This window comes from Tremella mesenterica (genome assembly GCF_000271645.1).
Source record: "Tremella mesenterica DSM 1558 unplaced genomic scaffold TREMEscaffold_1, whole genome shotgun sequence".
In the NCBI taxonomy this organism is placed as follows: Eukaryota; Fungi; Basidiomycota; class Tremellomycetes; order Tremellales; family Tremellaceae; genus Tremella; species Tremella mesenterica.
In genome coordinates this window covers 5,481,059-5,503,244 of record NW_006711225.1, presented here as the reverse complement: position 1 = coordinate 5,503,244, position 22,186 = coordinate 5,481,059, and the positions used below count along the sequence as shown (strand labels likewise).

General features: G+C 45.3%; 5 protein-coding genes across 5 annotated transcripts; 2 read left to right on the top strand and 3 right to left on the bottom strand.

Moving 5' to 3' along the window:
• Positions 1-243: 243 nt before the first annotated feature.
• On the bottom strand, positions 244-4,976 carry TREMEDRAFT_11831 (uncharacterized protein; the record flags this gene model as incomplete). The annotated part of the gene is made up of 11 exons (XM_007000335.2): positions 244-417; positions 688-808; positions 1,031-1,119; positions 1,168-1,250; positions 1,539-1,630; positions 1,673-1,738; positions 1,987-2,145; positions 2,415-2,503; positions 2,597-3,928; positions 4,198-4,646; positions 4,910-4,976. Coding segments are annotated over 11 exons (2,721 nt in total), but the record flags the coding sequence as incomplete, so codon positions are not given.
• A 693-nt stretch (positions 4,977-5,669) lies between these two features.
• Positions 5,670-8,167, bottom strand: TREMEDRAFT_67416 (uncharacterized protein; the record flags this gene model as incomplete). Its single annotated transcript, XM_007001896.1, has 9 exons — positions 5,670-5,774; positions 5,868-6,918; positions 6,964-7,122; positions 7,172-7,270; positions 7,312-7,372; positions 7,418-7,677; positions 7,726-7,811; positions 8,055-8,087; positions 8,144-8,167. The coding sequence occupies 9 exons, from the start codon at positions 8,165-8,167 to the stop codon at positions 5,670-5,672; spliced, it is 1,878 nt and encodes a 625-aa protein (XP_007001958.1).
• Positions 8,168-8,485: 318 nt separating this feature from the next.
• Positions 8,486-14,409, top strand: TREMEDRAFT_26611 (uncharacterized protein; the record flags this gene model as incomplete). Its single annotated transcript, XM_007000716.1, has 9 exons — positions 8,486-8,670; positions 8,717-9,214; positions 9,279-9,402; positions 9,460-10,320; positions 10,373-10,948; positions 10,993-13,254; positions 13,305-13,433; positions 13,746-13,967; positions 14,191-14,409. The coding sequence occupies 9 exons, from the start codon at positions 8,486-8,488 to the stop codon at positions 14,407-14,409; spliced, it is 5,076 nt and encodes a 1,691-aa protein (XP_007000778.1).
• Positions 14,410-14,715: 306 nt separating this feature from the next.
• Positions 14,716-16,155, bottom strand: TREMEDRAFT_59734 (uncharacterized protein; the record flags this gene model as incomplete). Its single annotated transcript, XM_007001738.1, has 4 exons — positions 14,716-14,760; positions 14,972-15,190; positions 15,323-16,023; positions 16,071-16,155. The coding sequence occupies 4 exons, from the start codon at positions 16,153-16,155 to the stop codon at positions 14,716-14,718; spliced, it is 1,050 nt and encodes a 349-aa protein (XP_007001800.1).
• Positions 16,156-16,490: 335 nt separating this feature from the next.
• Positions 16,491-21,297, top strand: TREMEDRAFT_42413 (uncharacterized protein; the record flags this gene model as incomplete). The annotated part of the gene is made up of 3 exons (XM_007000967.1): positions 16,491-17,826; positions 17,871-18,100; positions 18,140-21,297. Exons 1-3 carry the CDS (start codon positions 16,829-16,831, stop codon positions 21,295-21,297), a joined length of 4,386 nt encoding a protein of 1,461 aa, XP_007001029.1. The 5' UTR covers positions 16,491-16,828.
• Between the last annotated feature and the right edge of the window lie 889 nt (positions 21,298-22,186).

Genomic DNA, 22,186 nt, shown 5'->3' with positions numbered 1-22,186 from the left:
TCTCGATTTCTACCCATTGTGCTCTACTCGTTAATGTTCGGTTGGTCCTTCGTTCATGAACGATCTTAGGGTAAATTAGTCTACTTGAGGTAGATATCAACAAATTCAATTCGGCGAACCCGTCATAAAGCATGTAGCGAATGAAGATGATGCATATATGGATGAAGATGAACAAAGATATCATGACTAATGTTAACAAAATGGCTATTACCCCATGACATAATATAAACGCGAGAAGAAGAATCATCGTCGTTCCCTCAAGATATAAACTACAGTCAAAATCAACAACACTCCAAATCCAGCTATGAAAGCGAATAGTACGAGTACGTTTCGATAATAATGTTTTAGATCAAAACCGAATAAAGTGCTCATTATTAATTCTGCAGAAATTTGAATGGGTACACCACCTAGAGTATCCTGATTGTCAGAGAAATCCTCATCTCCTGTACATTCCGATAACGTAAGTCTAGGTTAGAATGTGTGTGTGAGACAGGTACGATCCGATTCACACAGGGAAATGTCGTGGTGAAAGGGGAAGAGAGACAGAGACGAAAACAGGACAGGATTTGAGTGAGTGCAAGGTGGCGAGTCTCACAGACAGGACGGTAGAGATCAAGGAACAGATTAGCAGAACATACTGTAAGACGGAGAAGATGAAGAATTCAGGAAGTGGGAACAAGGACTCACGATGATTTGTAATCCTGATCCTACTTCATTAACTGATAGAGCTTCAAGAGTGTATCCAAGTGTTGAAAAGTATCTCAACCATCTAAGTACTGGTGGTATTTGTTCGATGTTGACGAAGAATCTGGATTCATGAGCATCTTCATTCCTCAACACGACCAATGAAAATCCCGTAAAGCGTCGAGTACAACACTTTTACGATAAGTCCATCGCTCTTCACCTAAGTATCTACGCGAGGATCAAATCGGGGGAGGGATCAAGAAAGTTCCGAGCACTGACATGATGCAGAAAGCACAGATAGAATGTGAGTCATAGATGGTTGGTAGTTGAAAAATATAACACTTACCCAGCATAAGTCATGAGGAATAAGTTACACAACGAACTTAACAAAATTGCCACACCTCCATGTCTGAACAAACAAGCTAGTAAAAAGTTCTTTCAATGTCAATATCCGTTTCTCTGACAAAGAAAGAGATCACTTACCCAGAGTGTCATAGCGAGGGAAAATTCAACTAGGATAAGTAGGAATTTAAAGAATCTGGTGGCTTCGTGAGCTAGCCCGACCACTGTATGTCAGTATCCATCACCCCAGATGCATGTCTCAAGTTCGAAAGACGTGTCGAAACGTATTCCTCAGGAAGGGGTAGGATGACCATCGAATGACCCTGAACGAATGATGTGGTTGTCATCTCGCATCCGCTCAGAAATGTATCTAGATGTGACAAATTCGATTCTGAGCGAGACTGTAGGCAATCAAGTCTTGTCCTGCACGGAGGATCATGATGGGTGGCTTATGAGAAGGGGGAAAAGGGAGCTGGAGATGATATGATACAGATTGGAGAGCAAAGACATACTGAAATACACGATGACGCCCACGATGATGGTCGGTACCAATCGAAGTGGTATCAGATCAGAAATGATTCTTGACAATAACCAAGCTTGTGATCTTTTCCGTTAGCTAAAGCTTGGTCTGAACAGTATAGCTCACGTATAGAAACCTCCAGATCTTTCACGTAAGAACAATCCTCGGACTTCGACAAGATTATATAACGCACTGAGATCAGTACTCAGTACACCAGTTGTCAACTTGAGTTTTTTGATGCACATTGTGATCATTCAATCACAGGTTTTGTATCATATTTGACTTGCCCTCATCTTCTGGGGGTGAAAAGATTTATGAAGCTGTACCAGTCCAGTAAGGTATAAGACTCGAAGGTAGGTGTGATCTCAAATGGATAAGCGGGATAGACGGCATAGAACGAAGGAGGATCGATCAGTGATGAGAAGGAATTCGAAACATACCTCAAAGACGAAAAAGCAATCAACGATCCTAAAAAGAATAAACTTCCTATCCGATTTTGAAACCCAGCTATGGTTAAAGATACTTTGTAATACAACCCTCCTGCGAAAACGCCCAATATGCAGGCGAGGGAGATATGGGCGATTAAAAGTGTTTTGTCCCTTTCATCAGTACCGACATCATCTCCTTCAATTTCTCTTGGTCTCCCTCCCCTCCACACCCTCATTGGTCACTCCCACTGTCCTCCTCAGGGCGGTGGCGGTACTTTCGACACCTGAACATGAGAGCATGGAACGATGAAGAGTTACGATCAGGACTCCAAAACTTCTTCTTGAAGTTCCAAGGTTATACCACACAAGATCGAGGAAGCCAGATGAAAACCATAGGGGATCATTGCAAGAATAAGAACATGAAGTCGGTTAACACTCACCTTTTTAGATTTTTCCATTCTCTCCCACTTAAAACCTCTATCTGAGTCAAGAAACTCGTTGCGCAATGTTCTTCCGGCCACCATCTTCTCTTCCTCTTGTCTCCTATCGGTTCCAAGTTCATCATATCTTTCTCTTCTCTTGTTCTGACAGACGGTGTCGTGTCTCCTTTCTCCAACCGTACTTCATTCCCCACTGTAGAAGAATCACCATTATCAACCTCCCTCTCTATTTCACTCCCTAAAATCGATCCTGCCATGATACTCGATCCCAATGACAAACCATCCATCTGTCCCGAAGCTAAATCCAATAAATGATCCGCAATGTTATACCCCTGAGGACAAGGTTTTCCCTTTCCAGCGAAGAATTCAGCTGGAGCATTACCCCCTTGACCGAAATATAATTGTTTACCTTTTGACAATAAACAAACTTGAGTGAAAGAATGATATAAAGCTGAACTTGGTTGATGTATAGAAGCTATTATGGTAGTTTCATTTTCTTTATCCTCTGAAAGATTCTTCAATAAGTTTATAAGTCTATATGCTGAAACGGAATCAAGTCCAGAAGTAGGTTCGTCTAAAATCAAAACATCTGGATTTGAAACTAATTCAATACCGATAGAAACTCTTCTCATTTCTCCACCACTTATCCCTCTAGATTCGATAGATCCAATTCTAGTATGAGCGATATCCGTCATGTTCAATTGTTCCAAAACCGTTTGAGCTCGACGGTCTTTAATGTCTTTAGGGATGTTTTCGGGTAATCGAAGATGAGCAGCAAAGAGTAATGTTTCTAATACGGTTGACGTAGGGGATAAAACGTCTGATTGATCCACATAACCTATTTTGATTTTCCTTCCGTCTGAATTGGAGAATTGAACTCGACCTGTGACTTGACCGGTTTTACGTTTCCCAGCTAAGATATCGATAAGTGTAGATTTACCAGCACCGGATGGTCCGAGAATACAACAAAAACCTCCTGGAGGTAATTGACCTGAAACATTTTGAAGAATAATCTTTCTTGATGCGGTGAGGTGAGTATTCTCTTCTTCATCCCTTCTGATCCGACCAGAACCTTTTATCCAAGAGAGAGTTCTGGAAGTGATTTTCGAAGATGAAGGTTTCACTTCGTACCCTATTTCAAACCATTTAATCCCCACTCCTCCAGATTTCGGTATATTTCCTCCGACAAGGAGATTCCTTCTGGCCCGATATCTCGAGATGACTCCCCAGATGACAAGAAGGAGGATGAGGAAAACGATGATGCCGACGACTGCCAAACCTGCGATAACTCCTCCACTCAACCCTCCGGAGATAGTTTGGGAAGTCGGGGAAAGCCCGAGAGATTGGTCGATGATATATTGTTCTACACATTCGCCATAAGAACATGAACTGAGTTGAAGACCATTCGCACCGAATAAAGATTTCAGAAGAGATTGTTGGAATGTACATTGTCCGTCATCTGAACAATCCACGACTAGAGGTCCGGAAAGAATATCAATAGCTCCTGTGATATTCTGAGAGGTAGACTATTGGTCAGTCATACAAAACCCACTTCCCACATGCTCCCCCATGACCCCAATCCCGTTCGGTCAGCTAACCATTCGATGTGATACGGAATCCCGACTCATGGGGTCAAAACAACAGTGCTCATATACCACATTCATTGGAATTCATATCGAAAGGGACGATCCGATTCAATATTCAAAGGGAGGATGTGAAGATGAAAGAGAGCGTATGAATATGAGAACCCCGTTGCCGACTGATTGGAGAGGAGAAAAGAGACAAGACGTACCTCTCCCCCACCACAAAAAGTGGTTCCAGGTCTACAAACACATTTCAAATTCGGACATGTCCATTTTGAAGAATTCCCCTTTCCATCCATTTGACTTATATCCTGATCACACTCATTGGCAAAACAATAAAATTGTTCCGTTCCGTTATACCACACTTGTGCCCATAATTGATTATCACCGTTTGTCAATCCTACTTTTTCAAGGACGTTCGTACCACCTGGCGTGAGAGAAGAATTGAGTGAACGTGTCATGGATAGATAAGTTTGACCTGGGAAAAGACTTTGTAAAAGGGGTTGAATGACTGAACATGACATTTGAGAAGAAGAGTAGACTGTGGGGACATTGGAACATGTTAAAGATGTGTTTAGGGCGGAAGATGTTTGAGTGGTATTTAAATAAGACGATAGAGATGAAGTGCAAGCTTTGGAAGATTGACAGACTGGGTGTTAGTTTATCATACTCATCCTGGGTGACGTGGGTGTTCCAAGTAAGTAAGTGTAGATCAATGTGCAAAGAGCATCCAGGGGAACAGGAAGTTGGTTTCTAGAGAAGAGGGGGGGTTGAATTGATGATTGTGATTGTCTTTGATTTCAGGATGAGGTATGGTGTCGGAAGCCAAGTTCACATATAAGCGCAAATCAAACGCTTACTTATCATGTTAAGAAATGGATGGTAAAGGTAGCGAAGAAAACGATCACTCACCGGTACATCCCAATCCTGTCCAACCATCATCACAACCACATCCCGTCAATTGACCTAACCCTGTTGACCCACCGCTAACAGGTTTACCAGGTGAGTACAAACTTCCCCCACAAACAGGTAAAAAACAATCATTCGGGGTGTTCACATCGTTGGTAGTGCCAGAAGGGTTGAATCCCGGAGGACAATAACAAGAATCCCCGCTAGAGGAAAGGTTTCCATAGTTGGAACATGTCAACGCTATGGTCGGTCTTGCCAATGTGATGAGGAGGACAAGGCTGGAAAGTGTGGGAAGTTTGGAGAGATACATCGAAAGAAGAGAGTTTGAGACATGAGGAGAGATAGGAAGTGTGGAACAGTAGTAAGATCATGTTGCTTTGTTGCTTGATGGGGGCGTACCGGCGTACCGAATGGAGTACGAAGAACCGAGGACCGACAGGCCGTGGGACGGACGGAAGGGGCAAAGTATATACGACACGGGGGCACGCATGCCGTACAAGATGTCAAAGAGGAGATTCACTTGTACATATGTACTCGAGAGAAGAGATGTATTGCAATACTGTAGAAAATAGGAAGCTTAGCAATGGTGAGGAGCACTAGCACTTGGGCTGAGACGGGGTTGCTAGGTTCAGGCACAAAGTCCGATCCAACAGGTAAAGTGAGAAAAGAAAAGCTATCGTTATCATGCAAATAGATCATTCCTCGTAGATATCTCGTCCATCTTACAATATCCTCGCACAGCCCCCTCCGGCCTCCGAGCCCCTCAATGTTGATGGAAACAAGTCGAGCATGTCCCTTTTGCTTTGAAAACATTTTGCGTAAACTCATCACAACCGCAAGTGGCACAAGTTCCCATCGCGACATCTTGCTTTTGGTTCGCCAAATGCATACTGCTCAGTCCATGACTTAATCCTCTGGTCATAACTGGCGCGGCGGAACCAGCTCCGGTCCCAGGACCAACAGTAGAAAGGTACTCTTCATCTTCCGATCCGGCAAAAGGGGAGGCTTCGGGTGAAGAACGCAGTTGTGGTTGCTTTGACAATGTAGATGAGCGAGATCTGAAACCTGGTCTTGGTGGGGCAAGTAACGTGGTGGAGAGATTTGTGGAAGATTGAGATCGACGTGAAGGAGGTGGAGGTGGAGCAGGTTTCTTGATGGAAGATTTAATTGGCGGTGGTTGTGCTCCTGAAGCTAACAGAGCGGTTCCATGATGATCATTATCGCTCAAACCATGAGAGACATCAGATTCAGTGTCTGGATATTCGTCCGGCGGTGAAGTTGCCATTAGTGGTTGAGGTATTGATCGAGAGAGGTTAGCTGGTGGGGGTAACGTTCGTCGCATAGGGACTGCGGTTTGCGGTGAGGGGACATATTCGTCTGTATATGCTTTGGGAAATAAACCAGATCGACCTTCACATTCACCTATCCACCAATCGCTCGATACTTCAGATTTGACCTCAATAATCTGCCCGGTACGGATTTGGAGTTCGTCCGCCGCTTCACCGTTAAAATCGAACAGAGCTTTAACATATCTCGCTTGCGGGTTCGCAGGTGTGGTCTGAGTACGTCGCATGGAAGGAGGAGGCACTTGATGGTCGGATGCGATAGTGCGGGAACTTGTGATGGTAGATGACCGAGCACGACCATTGGCACCTCGACTGTAGCTATCAAGAGAGTCATTGTCGTCATCCTCAGATTGAAGCGAGGGTCTTTCATCTTCATCCAAATTACCATACTTGTCACTTTTGAAAGGTTTCCTCATCGACGCCACGTTGGCGACGTTCGACAATCCACTCTTCTTGCCTAAAGAGCCGAAGGACGGAAGCATAGATCTTTTTTCTTTTCCTTTACCAATCGATGAGGCGTTGCTTTGCGACCGTGATCGATTTGGGGTAACGGCGTCCTCGTCTGAGTTGGCAGGAGGTCTAGACGAGAAGCCTCGGGCGGCCGTGCGGGTGAATGACCGTGCTGATGCATTCGATCTCGCTCGAGGCCGTCCTCCAGCATCTGGACTGAGAGTGTCAGAAAACAATAACGTCAAGGATAATTTAGCTTACCCTGACGGCCATTGATCTTTTAGATCTTCTAAGATATCTCTACATTTGGCGAAGTACTCCACTTCGGCTTCCAATAGATCTACCAGATCCATGAACTGTTGCTCCTCATTCTCCTCGATGGCTTTCATGCGAACTTGTGTCTCTTCCTCTATCTCGGAGCTGATAGTCAGCTTTGTTCAATGACCACTCGGATGATAATCACACTCACAATCGTTGCTGAGCATTCTCTACCTCGGCTTCCAGCGCCATGGTGTGCTTGTCTTTCTTGCTCTTGTTCAAATTGTTGAGAGCAGAATCAAGGGCGAGGCTACATCATCAGATTCATGCCAACCGAAACTAGTGGCTCACCGTCTTGAATCTAACTTTTTTCTCATGGCTTTGTATTCAGTGACCGTTGCCAGAGCTCCCTCTGTGCCTGTCAGTTCCAGACATGACACATAATGAGAAGACTGACCAATACCGGCGATGTACCCTTCACTCAATCTTTGCCCAAACTCTTCCTGAGTAGCAGCGAGCTTACATCTCGCTCTACCATACTTTTCCAATGCTTCTCCGTACCCTCCGCCCAACGTCTCACCATAGTCAATCATGACCAAACCCAAAGCCTCGGTATGTAAGATTTTTTCTTTCCCCGAACCTGCCGGAGGAGATGGATCCGCGGTGGGTTTCACTTTTGTGATCTGCTGGAAAAAAGGGATCGAGGTGGCGTGGAGGCTGTCCGTCAGTTAACTTACTTGATGTGAATGTGAGAAAGGGGCGTACCGCTCGATACCTGTTTTGCGGACTTCCACATCTCTTTCAAACTCGGTGAATTCAGATGAGAGTTGCGTCTTCTCGCCAGAAAATACCTATCTTGTATCAGCCCATGCACCAAGTACCATACTCCATACGCCATACGACTCGGTCATATCGCCAAGCCACCTGTGCGGAAGCATGTCAAGAGGCAGGAAAGAAGTGGTATCCACACCGCCATCGACATAACATTTGACGAGATCAAAACGGTAGAGGCAAACAACAGCGATATCCACGCTCGACGTCCCATTGAGACCGTGGGCCGACACGAGGTTGGAAGAAGGTAACATGAAACTCACCTTTTCGTTGGTCCATTGGGTGACCTTGCCTAGCTACGACGTGTCAGCTCCACAGTATCCCTCTTATTCGATTTATCACCTCAGCTCACCTGCTTCAAAGCTTTTCTCTGCATCCTTGAGCCACCTCTATATGAGACCACTGCAAACAAGACAGACAAGAGGTTGAAAGAGAGAAAGATGGAACGACAAACCGCATCAATGTTAACGGGCGCGGAGGAGACGACCTCGCTCAGGCACCCACCCTACCCCAAGTGCGATTACGTAACGACAAAAGTTTACTCTTTGACCAGTTTTGAGATTTCTACGGGGTTTCTCGAGATTCAACATAAACCTCACTCACTTACTGAATCATTGAAGAGGTCGACCGGAACTTGGACGGTAGCAGACAGAAGCAGGGGGATAGTAGTGACTTGCAGAGCGCTGAGAACACCATGGACATCTCCCACTCCCTCCCTTCCGAAGTCACCGCCCTCTCCTTCTCCTTCCTCTCTTCTCGTGATGTCGAAGCCATTTCAGTTCAAAAAATTGACAACCCTATCCTCCTCGACAACCTCGGTCTTCCTACAAAAGGTGGTCTGTATGATCCCAAACTAGGACCCATGAGTTCTCGAGATATGTAAGTAGACTGTCTCCAGCTTCAAAAGAGCTCACTGATCGTACAGTTGCCAGACATGTCATTTATCCTATTTCGCCTGTCCCGGCCATTTCGGGCATATAGTCTTACCCAATCCTGTCTACCATCCACTTTTCATGCGAGAATGTTACATTCTTCTTCAGTCGGTATGTCAATTCTGTCATCACTTCAAAATGCCCGAGATACTCCTACGACAATACATTGGTCGTTTGCGGTTGCTCGATGCAGGGTTAGTGGAGAGATCACACGATATGGCGTATTTCTTACCTCGAACAAGCAAAGATGACGGAGATGATGATGGAGAAGAAGGTGATGAGAAGACAAGAGCAGATGCTGTATCTGCGGAATCTGCTGCAGAACTGATCGTACGCATGGATGGATATGTGAAATCATGTTTGCACGAAGCGAAGAAACGTTCGGGTAAAGAGAAGTATATGGATGGTTTGATATTTGAGGAACGGCGTAAGGCTAGGAACGCATTCATAGCCGCTGCCAAGGGCTGGAGGTCATGTAAGCGATGTTCGGCGTGAGTCTTCCTCCCCTCTCCCCAAGAAAATCACATCCAATGAGAAGATGGAGCTGATCGGAAGACATGGGTTCACATATCGGAAAGAGAAATCCATCAAAATTGTCGAACTAGACCTCGATCCTAAGAAGAAAGAAGTCAACAAAGTCCTTGGCGTCCGACGCCCTCAAGTCATCGGGAGTGGTAGTGTTTCTTCGAGGAAAGCTCGGAAACTGAACGAGGAAGATATCGACGAAGGTATCGAGCGTAGCAGTCATGGTAGCTCCTCTTCCGACGAAGATGAAAACATAGACGTCGATTCTGACGAAGGCGTCACAGTGGCTAGAGCTGCGAATGGCCAGATCAAAGGGCGAAGAGGAAGGAATGAAAGAGTCATGCCCGCCTCGGAAGTACGAGAGCATATAGGTTTACTTTTCTCCAAAGAATCTGAAATGTGTAATTTGCTTTATGGGCGAAACCGAAATTCCAAATCTAATATCAATTGCTCTCCATCAGCCGACATCTTTTTCCTTGACGTTCTTCCCGTTACTCCAACTCGATTCCGACCGGCCTCCAAATTGGGCGACGAGCTATTCGAGAACAGTCAGAATTCCCTTCTCACCGCGGTTATCCAAACCTGTCGCCGTATACAGGATCTCAATCAGCGTCTACATGATCAAGTGAAAGCAGAGAGAGGCGAGATCGTACTTGATGCCATTGCCAAAGCCGAAGGATCCAGGACATTTGAACTTTTACTTGAGGCTCTCATCAAAGTACAACACGATGTCAACAGTTTTGTGGACAGCACTCAAAATCCTACCATCATGAGAGGTGGGAAATTACCTCCCCAAGGTGTCAAGCAGCTACTAGAGAAGAAAGAAGGACTGTTTAGGAAACATATGATGGGGAAAAGAGTCAATTATGCTGCTCGCTCTGTGATATCACCCGACATCAACATCGAAACCAACGAAATTGGTATACCACCTGTTTTCGCCAAAAAGCTCACTTATCCTGAGCCCGTCACTGCTCAAAACATCAACGAATTGCGACAGTTAGTCATAAATGGTCCGAAAGTTCATCCCGGTGCCGCACTTGTTCAGAACGAGGACGGGACGCAGGTTTCACTAGTATGTGTATTTCGAATATAGCAATGGGCGCGTAGCTGTGGCTAATTGACAGGACAAAACCACCATCGAGCAACGACAAGCAATCGCTAACCAACTCCTCACTCCTCAAAGCGACGCATACTCAGCAGGGAGCAGTGCCGGTCCTCCTGCCAGAAATAAAAAAGTTTATCGACATATTCGGGATGGTGACATTGTGATACTCAATCGTCAACCGACTCTTCACAAACCAAGTATGATGGCCCACAAAGTCAAAGTACTGCTCGGTGAGAAGACGATTCGAATGCACTACGCCAATTGTAATTCGTACAACGCCGACTTTGACGGAGACGAAATGAACATCCATTTCCCTCAGAACGAGGTGGCAAGAGCAGAGTCACTCATGATCGCCAATACGGACAATCAATATCTCGTACCAACCTCCGGTAAGCCACTTCGAGGGTTGATACAAGATCATGTGGTGGCTGGTGTGTGGATGTGTAACAAGTCGTCATTCTTCACTAGAGAAGAATACTTTCAACTCATTTACGGTGCACTCCGTACAGAAGATAATTATATTACTCAGAATAGAATTATCACCTTGCCACCGGCGATATGGAAGCCTCGACCTATGTGGACAGGAAAACAGATCGTGAGTTGCATATCATTTCCGTGCAGTGTGGCTGACTACGATAGATCTCCACCATCCTCACGAACCTTACCCCATCAAATGCCAAAGGTCTCAATCTCAACTCCGAAAATAAGATTTCCAACAAACTCTGGCAACGTGATGACTCCTCTGATCAGACCATGTCCGAAGAAAACGTCATCTTTCTCGATGGTCATCTCATTTGTGGTGTACTTGATAAATCGCAATATGGTGCTTCGGCATACGGTCTCGTCCATTCTGTTCATGAGCTTTACGGACCCGTCACTGCCAACCGTCTCCTTGGGGTGCTGTCACGGCTCCTCACAAAGTATCTTCAACATGACGCATTCTCTTGTCGGATGGACGATTTACTTCTCACAGCTGAAGGAGAGAAAATCCGTAAATCAATCCTAGACGATGCTGCTCGGGATGGCGAACGAGCAGCTATCAAATATGTTGGTCTACCTCCGGGTTCAAGCGTCGACGATCCTGGAACCGCAAGGAATCTCGTTACTCGACTGGAAGAGACCTTGAGGGATGATCATCTCATGGCTGGATTAGACGCTGTGATGCAAACTGCATTCAACAAAACGACTTCGAAAATCAATAACGACGTCCTTCCGAAACATCTGGTTAGACCTTTCCCCGATAACAACATGCAGCTCATGACCATTTCCGGAGCGAAAGGATCAAAAGTCAACGCATCGCAAATATCGACTTTACTCGGTCAACAAGCTTTAGAAGGAAGACGTGTCCCCACCATGGTCAGTGGTAAGACCTTGCCATCTTTCAAACCTTTTGATACCTCCGCACGTGCAGGAGGATATGTGGCAAATCGTTTCCTTACTGGTATTCGACCACAAGAATATTACTTTCATTGTATGGCAGGTCGTGAAGGATTGATCGACACGGCTGTTAAAACCAGTCGATCAGGTTATCTTCAAAGATGTTTGATCAAACATCTCGAAGGTGTCAAAGTACATTACGATCATACTGTTCGAGATAGTGACTCCTCTGTTCTTCAATTCCTTTACGGAGAGGATTCTTTAGACGTAACCAAAGCTCAACATTTGGGGAAATTCGATTTCGCAGCGAGAAATCATGAATCACTTTTGAATCGTTCGAGACCGAGAGACGTCCTTCCTGTGGTTATTCAAGATGAGGCCGTTGATAAGATGAAGAAAGCTCTGAAGAAACCTCATAAACACGAACCGGCCCTTTCGTTATTCCCACCATCCCGTTACCTAGGAAGTATGTCTGAAACATATGCAAGAAAACTCGCCACATACATCGAACAAAATCGGTTCGGGTTTATCACAAAAAAAGGAGAGATCAAATCTTCTCCATATACATCAGAACGAGTCAGCGACAAAGAATTCTTACAATTAGCAAGAGTGAGATATATGCGAAGTTTGGTAGAACCTGGAGAAGCTGTTGGTTTACTGGCTTCACAAGGAGTAGGAGAACCATCAACTCAAATGACACTTAACACATTTCATCTCGCAGGTCATGGTGCAGCAAACGTTACACTTGGTATTCCAAGATTAAGAGAAATCGTAATGACGGCTTCCACAAAACCTATTACCCCAACTATGAAACTTGCCCTTCGTCCTGGTGTATCGGATCAACAAGCGGATTCATTCGTTAAACATGTTTCTAGATTAACATTATCTCAAGTTGTAGAACGTGTTTCAGTTACGGAACGTTTATCGAATAAAAATGATGAAGTTCGTCAAAGGAAATATACCGTTTTACTTGAATTTTATCCATCAGAAGAATATCGTAAAGAATATGAAATCACCACTTTACAAGTTTATCAAGCTTTGGTTCTATCATTCGCCAAACGATTAAAAGAAGAAATTTCTAAAGAAATGAAAAATTCAACTCGTTCTTCGGCTCAGGAATTACAAGTTGATAGAGGTTTAACAGTTAGAAAAGGAGGCGATGATGGAGAAGGTGATGAAGTACCAACGATCAGAAAAGGAAGAGATGATGAATTGGATAATGATGATGAAGATTCATATCAAATAAAAAGACAAAATCAAGGACGTCAACATGAATATGAAGAAGATGATTCAAATTCAGATTCTGGTATTGGTGATTTAGAAGATTTCGTAGAACGTAATATGGAAGAAGACGATGATGAGGAGGAGGAGGATGAGGATCTTGGGATTAGAGATCCTAAGGAGAAAGCGAGGAAAGATCAATTGACAGATACTTTGCAAGATGAGTTTAAAAAGGTTTTACCTTATGCCACCAGTGTTAATTTTGATGTACATTCTGGTAAATCGGCACAATTCGATATGGAAGTGAGTTGATCTTGTTGTTTGAAAGGAAGTGAAAGAACTGATGATGGTAGTTTGCTGCGAATGCACCAAAGTTGTTATTGGTGGATATCATAGAAAGAGCTTGTAGATTGGCTGTGATACATGAAGTCAGTAGTATAAATCGGTGTATGAAGATATTTGATGATAAGGGGGAGTTTACCGTGAGTCGATATATCCACTCTCATCTTCCTCTTGATTTTTCATTTTCCTCTACTTCCTCTTCTGACATTTTCTTACTCTTCCCATTTTTCTCCCTTTATCATTTCTGCCTTTCTCGATTCATGGGTTTCAAGTCCCTATTCCAACTTGATATATGAAATCCCGCACACCCTCATATCCTTTTCATATCACAAGACGTGACAGGTATCCTCTAGTGACATCTTGATGTCCATTATGATACCAATGAAATCAGATCGGTTTTTGAGATATCAAGAAAATCATAAGAGTCAAAAGAACATAATACTTATACCCAGGGCGCCCTCATCACAGAAGGTTCAAACCTTAAAGGAATGTGGGCATTAGCAGATGAACTTATCGATCTTGATAAACTCGGTTCCAATGATATTTACGCACTTTTACAAACTTATGGTGTTGAAGCTGCCAGAAGGGCGATTATCGATGAAGTTTCTTCGGTTTTTGGAGCTTATGGTATAACTGTGGATTATCGTCATATCAGTGTTATTGCTGATTATATGGTGAGTGTGATTTTTTTCTTAACAAATCGTTTCATTTTTCATACTTATCCCCCCTTCCCGGGGTTTCTATGACGATTTACCCCATCACTTTCCTTTGTATCTCTCTCTTGCTCTCATTTTTTCACTCTTATCCTTCTGTTGATATAACCACAAATCTTGCTTGTTCCATCATTTCACATCTTTGAGTTGAAAATACAAAGGATAATGCACTAACTTAACAAAGACACATGCAGGAGGATACAAAGCATTCAACAGAACTGGTATTTCATCAAAATCTTCTCCTTTACTCAAAGCTTCTTTCGAAACTACTGTTCAATTCCTCTCCGAAGCTACCTTGGCGGGAGATATCGACGACCTTACTTCTCCCGCTGCGAAGATCGTTTTGGGTAGACCGAGTTCTAGTGGGACGGGTGCTTTCGATATACGAGCTCCTATTGCTTGACCGACCTCTGACTTGATTAATTTTTTCGCTATCGACCTTACCGGAAGTGCCCTATCTTGGTCATCATGTACTCCACTTCACTGGCATCAAATGGCTCAGCCATCTCAATGCGTGAACTGCCCCCCTTTGCACGTTAGTACTGGGCAAAGGAAACCATGATTCTCCTCCGGAAAGAGTACATACAAAAGTTTTGCTTCAGAGTGACATTGAACGTGAATAAAAGATGCATGGATCATATCATATCATACTCGGATGTTATACATTGTCAGATGCCTTCAGACATTGAATCTCTTACATGACATCAGTCTACATGATGACGCAGTTCTCATCTCCTCCTAAAGCACCTAGATCCTAATCGTCAACAACATTCTCTTCCTCCCCTTGAACCCAATTTTACTCCCGAGTCGAAAAAGGAGCCGCAAGGACAAAAAGGTTATTTGGGAAAGAAACAAACGACCGCAGACATCGATGGACTTTATTTGTGAGGAGAGATGAAGGGTTGGGGATATGAGACACAACCAAAGATGATGATGGTACAGATATGAAGATAAGAAAAACTCACAAATCCTTCAGGCATATCACCCATTATCTCACTTGGAGGTCCACCAAGATCTTGCATCTCTCCTACTAACTTTGCTATCTCTTTACTATCCGTTTCATCGGAATAATTCGTTTTTCGGAAGACGGCAAGTATTTGAGTGACAAGGATGGATTGACGTTTGTATTTATCTACTTCGGCAGGAGAGAGGTTTGAAGGTGGTGAAGCTAAGAAAGATGGGTACTAATGATGAGTCTTTCTTCCAATAATACAACCTCCTCCATTCGTCTTGCTTTTCTGCGCCAGATCCCCGAGTACAGACAAGTTCATCAGGACACCTAGTGAAGGATAATGAAGAAGGTGACCACCACTCACCTTGCCAGCAAGCTCAGCCATAGGTTCTTCCAAAACTTCCTTAGTCATCAATTGACTCATCATACCATCTAACAATCCTCCTAATTCATCATCCTCTCCTAAACCTTCTAAACCTTCCAAACCTTCCAACCCTTCCCCACTTTGCAAAGCTTTGAGTAATTTTCCCATGTCCATCTGTGACTCTTGAGCACCCGCACCTTTGGCAGCATTCAGATTTTCCATTGTCCGTTTTATCGTTTCGTCAAAAGTCGGTTTCGATCCATTTGATTGATTCCCTTTATCCTTCAGAACTCCATTCGCATCTGACATGCCTAAAGCATCTAAACCTTCACCAGAGAGAAGATCCGCCACTGCTTTTTGCCATGCATTCTCTTCTTCTTCATCCGTCATTGGTTCTTTTGGTCCGCTCACTTGACCTGGATGGTTTATGGGGTGTTGAATAGGAGTATCAGGCATGGGTCCAGGAGGATGATCACCTGCTAATTGACGTAAAAGAGATTCCATACCTTCCACCAAGGCGGCTTCAAAATCGTCATCTGGGTCATCGTCGTCGATCGGTTGTGGAGGGCCAGCAGGTTTGATTGGAGGTTTCGTAAAGGAAGAAGCAGCGAGAGGACGAGAAGAAGATAGTGGAGGAGGTGATATAGATGGAGTCTTTCGTTTTTCAGGAAGGGATGGTTTTGAGAATGACGCTATGACATCTGATAGTAGTCAGCCACAAATCGAGTAGGAGTAAGGATTGAATGACCTTCAAGACCATCCAGATCATCGTCGTCATCATCATCCACATGTGGATTCCTGTAAGCTGTTGAATGCTGCTGAGAGGTGGGCATGACTATGACGGGGTGGTAGAAGAATACCTTGCTATCCTTGCACTCTTTGCACTCGTGTCAGGTTGTGAATTGGGAGTGAGAGAACATGTCAGATTAGCCGGAGTTGCCGGGCAAGGTGACATGAATCGCCACACCTGTCTTACACGGTTCGGTGTTTCGGGATCACCGTTAAGATGAAACGGCGGAAGTCGCCGCTGACTCGGAACTGCCACATTGCCACATAACCACGCGACTGCTGTCTCGCAAAACATCATACGCTAGACGCTCAACGCTTGGACCACCGTGTTTTCCTTCACTCAACCACTCTCTTTGACACCATCATTCCCCCCCTCCCACCTTTCCTGTCTTTACTCTTTCCATATACCTAATCAGTAGTAGTCATACCACATACACACTGACACATCACAACATCCTACGAAACAGCTTCGACGTGACCAGAAAGAAAACGAAAAACATTCACCCCAACAAGGATCTCTTACTCTCACACCGCTTTTCAACAACTTGACCACAACATCCCCCGTTCTTGTTACACTGCATCATGCTCATTGACTTTTTCCCTCTTTCGACATAGTGAATCTTCCGACTGGCTCTCACATTTCCCCTATCGTTCCTTTTCGACCTTTCGACAGTTGTCCAAGTCCCTCTACTTCGACCGTCCGAAGCACCATCCATCATGCGGAGAAAATTACCACTCATTCCCTTCCATCTCCTCTCCTTACCCCTTGCCATGGCAGCCACCTCCGCCCCATCAACCCTACCCCAGGTCGATTTCTCTCGTATGGGGACCGTTGGTCTCAGTGGTGCATTCGATGGACTGGACTGGTGGTCATCTTCTTCCCCTTTCGCTTCTTCCTCATCCTCATCTTCTTCCATTTCTTTTTCAACCACCGGCGACACGCTCTTCACTACTTCCAGTGACGGAACATATCAACCATTAGGAAGCACAAATCCGGGAGGTGTCATCAATGCCGTCTGTTGGGCAAACTCATCCTCCAACGGTACATTGTATATAGGAGGATCCTTCACATCCATATCTTCCACAACTTCCGCCAACATCATCACTTATGACCTATCCTCTTCTTCCTTTCACATCATATCTCCCGGATTATCAGGTCCCGTCCAGTCACTCTATTGCGACAATGCTCATGGACAAGTGTGGGTTGGCGGAGAATTCACAGGTCCATCGGGAGGAGGGAACAATGTCGCTTTATGGTCTACCGGATCGTCAACTTGGACAGCTGTCCCTTTTCAGGGTTTGAATGGTGCAGTCGAAAGCATACAACCCAGTGCCAACGGTTCAAGTATCTATTTCGGCGGCGCGTTCACAACCACTTTCCAATCGAATACCACAACAAATTCCACAACCAATACAACTTCGATACAATCGGCTCCGAATGGAACATGGACCACTGGTAATTCTGGATACCTAACTCCTGTCACTATGCCCGCTGTGTCGTCTTCAGCCGGTGGACTCACAATCACTGCTGGTCCCTCGACCGACCAATCGCAGTATTCCGATCCTACCGTCTTGCTGTGCCCCGGCTCAGGTACTTGGTTGGCTCAGGACAACACAATTTCCAATGTTGATGTCCTTGGGAATAGTTACTGGCGGGCGTCAGGGGTTCGACTTACCAACGCCCTTATCCAAAATCGAGGCGCAACTGGCTTCTGGTGCGTCCCACATCGTTCCGCATGAACATTAATGCTGATGACAGCGTGACTGCTTTACCCGACAATGTTCAGCTCAATATGACGTACACTGATCCCGTGACCGGCCAGACAAATACATGTTGGGATCATTGTCCTCTGTATACCAACTCGTCCATCTCAGGTCAAGATTTCCTCTTCACCGCCGGAGTGCAAAACATGACAGGTCTTCAGATGCAGCTTAAAACGTGGATCGGAGATGGAGCGGGACTAAGCAGCGTTCAGGTGTTATCGGATGGTAGGTCCTTTGTAAATGTCAGGTGAACAAGCTGATCAGCAGGAGCGTTCGCCTCTGCCGCGACTGCCGGAAATACCGGTTCATGCTCCACTCAAAAGTCATCCGACGTTCAGACGACGGGCAATTGGTCGACTGAAAGCGTCGTGACCAACATTCCTGCCACGACCGCGTACTACCTCTCCACTACCGTCGCCGTGGGAGATTCTGACCGTCCTTCCGTCACTTTCTACCCTTACATCTCCGCCGCTGGTTACTACGACGTTTACATGCTCATCCCGGGATGTACCAACACTGAACATTGTGAAGGTCGGACATCCGTCGACATCGAAGTCTTCCCTATGGCCAATGGTCTCGGATGGACTAGCACGATATCAGAGCAAGTCACTGATGACGCTAAAGCTCTAGTGTACTCAGGTTGGATGGATGCGACGAGTTCTAGCTTTAATCCAACTGTCATCCTCGCTCTCGCAGCAAGTCCCGATGCTCCCAGTAGCGGCAGCACGTATTATATCGTCGCGGAGGCTGTGGAGTTGCGACTCACGGGTGTCAGCGGGGCCAACGGGACTACTCTGGCAGGGGGCACTACTTCTGGGAGCCCTACGGTCAGCTCGAGCATGAATACGACACAAATGACCGGTTCATCGATACAAGTGGCATTTGGGGTATACGAATACGTCCGTACCACATCCACCTTGAACGCAGCATCTTCACTATCCAACACTACCGAAACGGCGTTGACTCAACTCGGCTTCGGTTTGATTGCCGCCAAGAACGCGTCCACCTCGAGCACCTCATTCACCGTCAACACATTCGTCACGTCCGATACGATGATATATGTTGGAGGGGAATTTTCAGCTTCATCCAACTACTCGAATGTCATCTCTGTTGATACGACTACGGGCAAAGCGACTGAGCTCGCATCGCAAGGTCTGAACGGACCGGTGTACACCTCGGCAATCATCGGCGGCTACATCTTCTTCGGGGGTGACTTCACCTCCACCGTCACAGGCGGAGTGACCTTGAACAATTTAGCTCGATACGATCCGAAAGCACAAGCTTGGGCTGCAATTGGCGGAGGTGTGAATGGAGTGGTCACTACGTTACTTCCATCTCCCACCAGTTCCTCTCAGTTGATAGTGGTAGGAAACTTTTCTCAAGTGACTGCAGGCGATGGCTCGGTGTCACAGACGGGAGGATACGCCACTTGGGACACTTCTTCTTCCTCTTGGTCTAACTCGGGTGTGATTTTCGGCAATCTCACCACCATCGGTAGCTCGTCAAACCAAATCTACCTGGCTGGGAAGGTCTCTGGATATACACAAAATGGGGCAAACGGTATCGCCACATTGTCCACCGATTCAGATGGTTCGGCTCAAATATCTTCACTTCCCGGCGCTACCTTCTCCACGACAGGCTCTGCGTCCAGTCCGTCAACTCGGCGAAGATCATTTTCGGAATCCGTTCGACGTTCCGTCACGGCTCAGCTGCAAGCGCTTGAGGCTCGATTGACCGGCCAAACCTCCCACCTACTCACTTCACGAGCTTCGACGGCGCCCACCATTGCTCAATCCCCAGCTGTCGCTCCCGCCGTTCTCAGTGGTACTTTCTGGACCAACTCGTCTGCTTCTGGTAAACCCACGGTTTACATCCTCGGCGGCAACTTCTCATCGACCACCTCATCTCCCGTCAAAGGTGTGGGATTCTACTCAGACGACCAGCTTTCCGGCCCTTCACCTCCTGTCAGTGGACTCGTCCAGGCTGTCGACGTGGTCAATAACGTCTTGTATGTTGGCGGGAACGGAGTCTCGGTTTCTGGTGCCGGCTCTACCATTCTTGCCTATGACCTTCAGAAGGGACAATGGTCGCCCAACTCTATCCCTTCTTTGAATCCTGCTTCTGGAGGAAACGTCTCGGTCAATGCTATCAGTCAACGATTGAAAACCAACACGGTGGTGGCTGCTGGACAATTCGCAACCGCCGGATCCCTCAATTGCGCTGCCGTGTGTTTATGGGATATCGGAAGTGGACGATGGAACACTCCTGGGACTGGTCTACAATCTGGCGAAGTCAAATCGATCGATTTTGTCGGTAATCAACTGGAGATTTTGGTTGTGGGAGGATCATTCGTCATGTCTACTGGGACTGTCGCTTATGCCGCTACGTATTCATTCGACAATTCCACATGGACCACTCTTGATGGACTACCAGGACCTGTTTTAGCCATAGCCTCCGATGATCGAAACGGAAGTAATATTTTTGCTTCTGGTTATTCCACTTCCGACTCTACTCCTTATTTACAAAGGTGGGACGGATCATCCTGGACGTCTCAAAATTCTACACTCTTACCTGGAAGTATCGTTCAACAACTAGCTTTCGTCCCTATGACCTCTGAACATTCAGGACAAGGTAGCATTGAAAAAGATCGAATGTTGATGATTTCCGGTTCTCTCATCTTACAAAATCAAGGCAACGTCAGTTCCGCTTTATTCGACGGGACCAATTGGTATCCCTATCTAATAGGAACTACAAGTACTGGATCATTAGGAAGTATCTCTAAATTATTTTGGTCATCCGATTCTTTTTCTTTCAACATCCATCATTATCTATCTAGGGGTTTAGTGGTACTCGTCGCTATCGCAATAGCTACAGGTCTTATTCTACTTCTTATATTACTTTACGTATTAGATACTCAAGTATACGAAAAACGTTACTTGAATCGAAATGAACCTGAAGCTGTCAGAGTCAATAAAGAAGCTTTACAACCATATTGGGATAATACACCAAATTCAAGTAATGTCGATCAACTTCCACAATCGAAAAATAATCAAGTTGGAATGGCAGGTTATATGGCAAGTGTTCATGCTGCTTTAAGAGCTTCTTTAGGAGTTAGAGAAGTTCAACATGATGATATGACCGGTATGATAGAAGATCGTAGAAGATCAGATGAAGATGGTGATAGTGAAGAAAGTGAAGATTGGAGAGAAACTACAATGAGATATGATTTTGAAGCGGATGGTAATCATCCTGGAGAATTGAGTATGAAACAAGGACAAAGGGTTGAGATTAATGAGAGGTTAGATAGTAGTGAATGGTGGTATGCTAGGGATCCACATACGGGTAAAGAAGGAATAGTACCTCAATCGTATGGTGAGTTTTTACTTTTACTCTCGTTTCCCTTTCTACCAAGACACTCCTGAATACATCTTGTCATTTCTTTTGTACATCCTTTTCGACTAATCTTCAATGCCCAGTCTCGTCCCTTGGGCATTATCTCTTCTCTACCTGGTTATCCAAACACCTTCGTTGACACTGTTCACAATATTTTCTCAAACGTAGTAAAGCGATCCCGCTCCAGTCAGAGACGGTAAAGTTATGGAAATTCACTGACTCCATAGTGTGGTGAATTTCAAAGGACAGATGATGACAATTACGAACCAAATCTTAACGATGTGTATGGACGTTAGGTAGAGAGGGTTATAAGAGATGTATCTATCCTTGCATCTTCATCAATAATTCATCGCATCCTTGCCGCATAGCATGCATAGCAGAAAGGTACTTTAGAGATTGGACCCGGCGGCAATTCTCGTTTCGTTTAATATTACGTCATCATTTCTTCCGACCTTCCCTTTTCTTCCATGCTGCCATGCTGCTACAGTTGTATCTCCTATCTCCTCGGCCTCTGGTGCAGCTAGCTACATAGTATCTTTTGTACCTTCATCACCTGGGATACGAACACGAACACGCCGTCTCACCGAGGCATACAGTATGGTTTACCCGTAATGCTGACACACGAAACCCCGCCAACCCGCTTCTCGGCCATTAGGCATCCTTTGTGGCGTCCCCCTACCACACTAACAGAATGGAGATGGTTGATGGACTGATGAGTCTAGTAGTTGGATCGTTCGTATTGTTCGTTCTTCATCCATTTTCTCGTTTTCATTCATACTTATTTATCTGACAGGAGTCTTTTGGAGTTCTGTAGTTGGAGTTTATCTTTACTGTCGATTGTTAGGTTCAAGGGGTGAGATCATCATATTTCAATGGCTGAAGTGGTCGTGTAGAGTTGATAGATAGTCTTTTCATTTG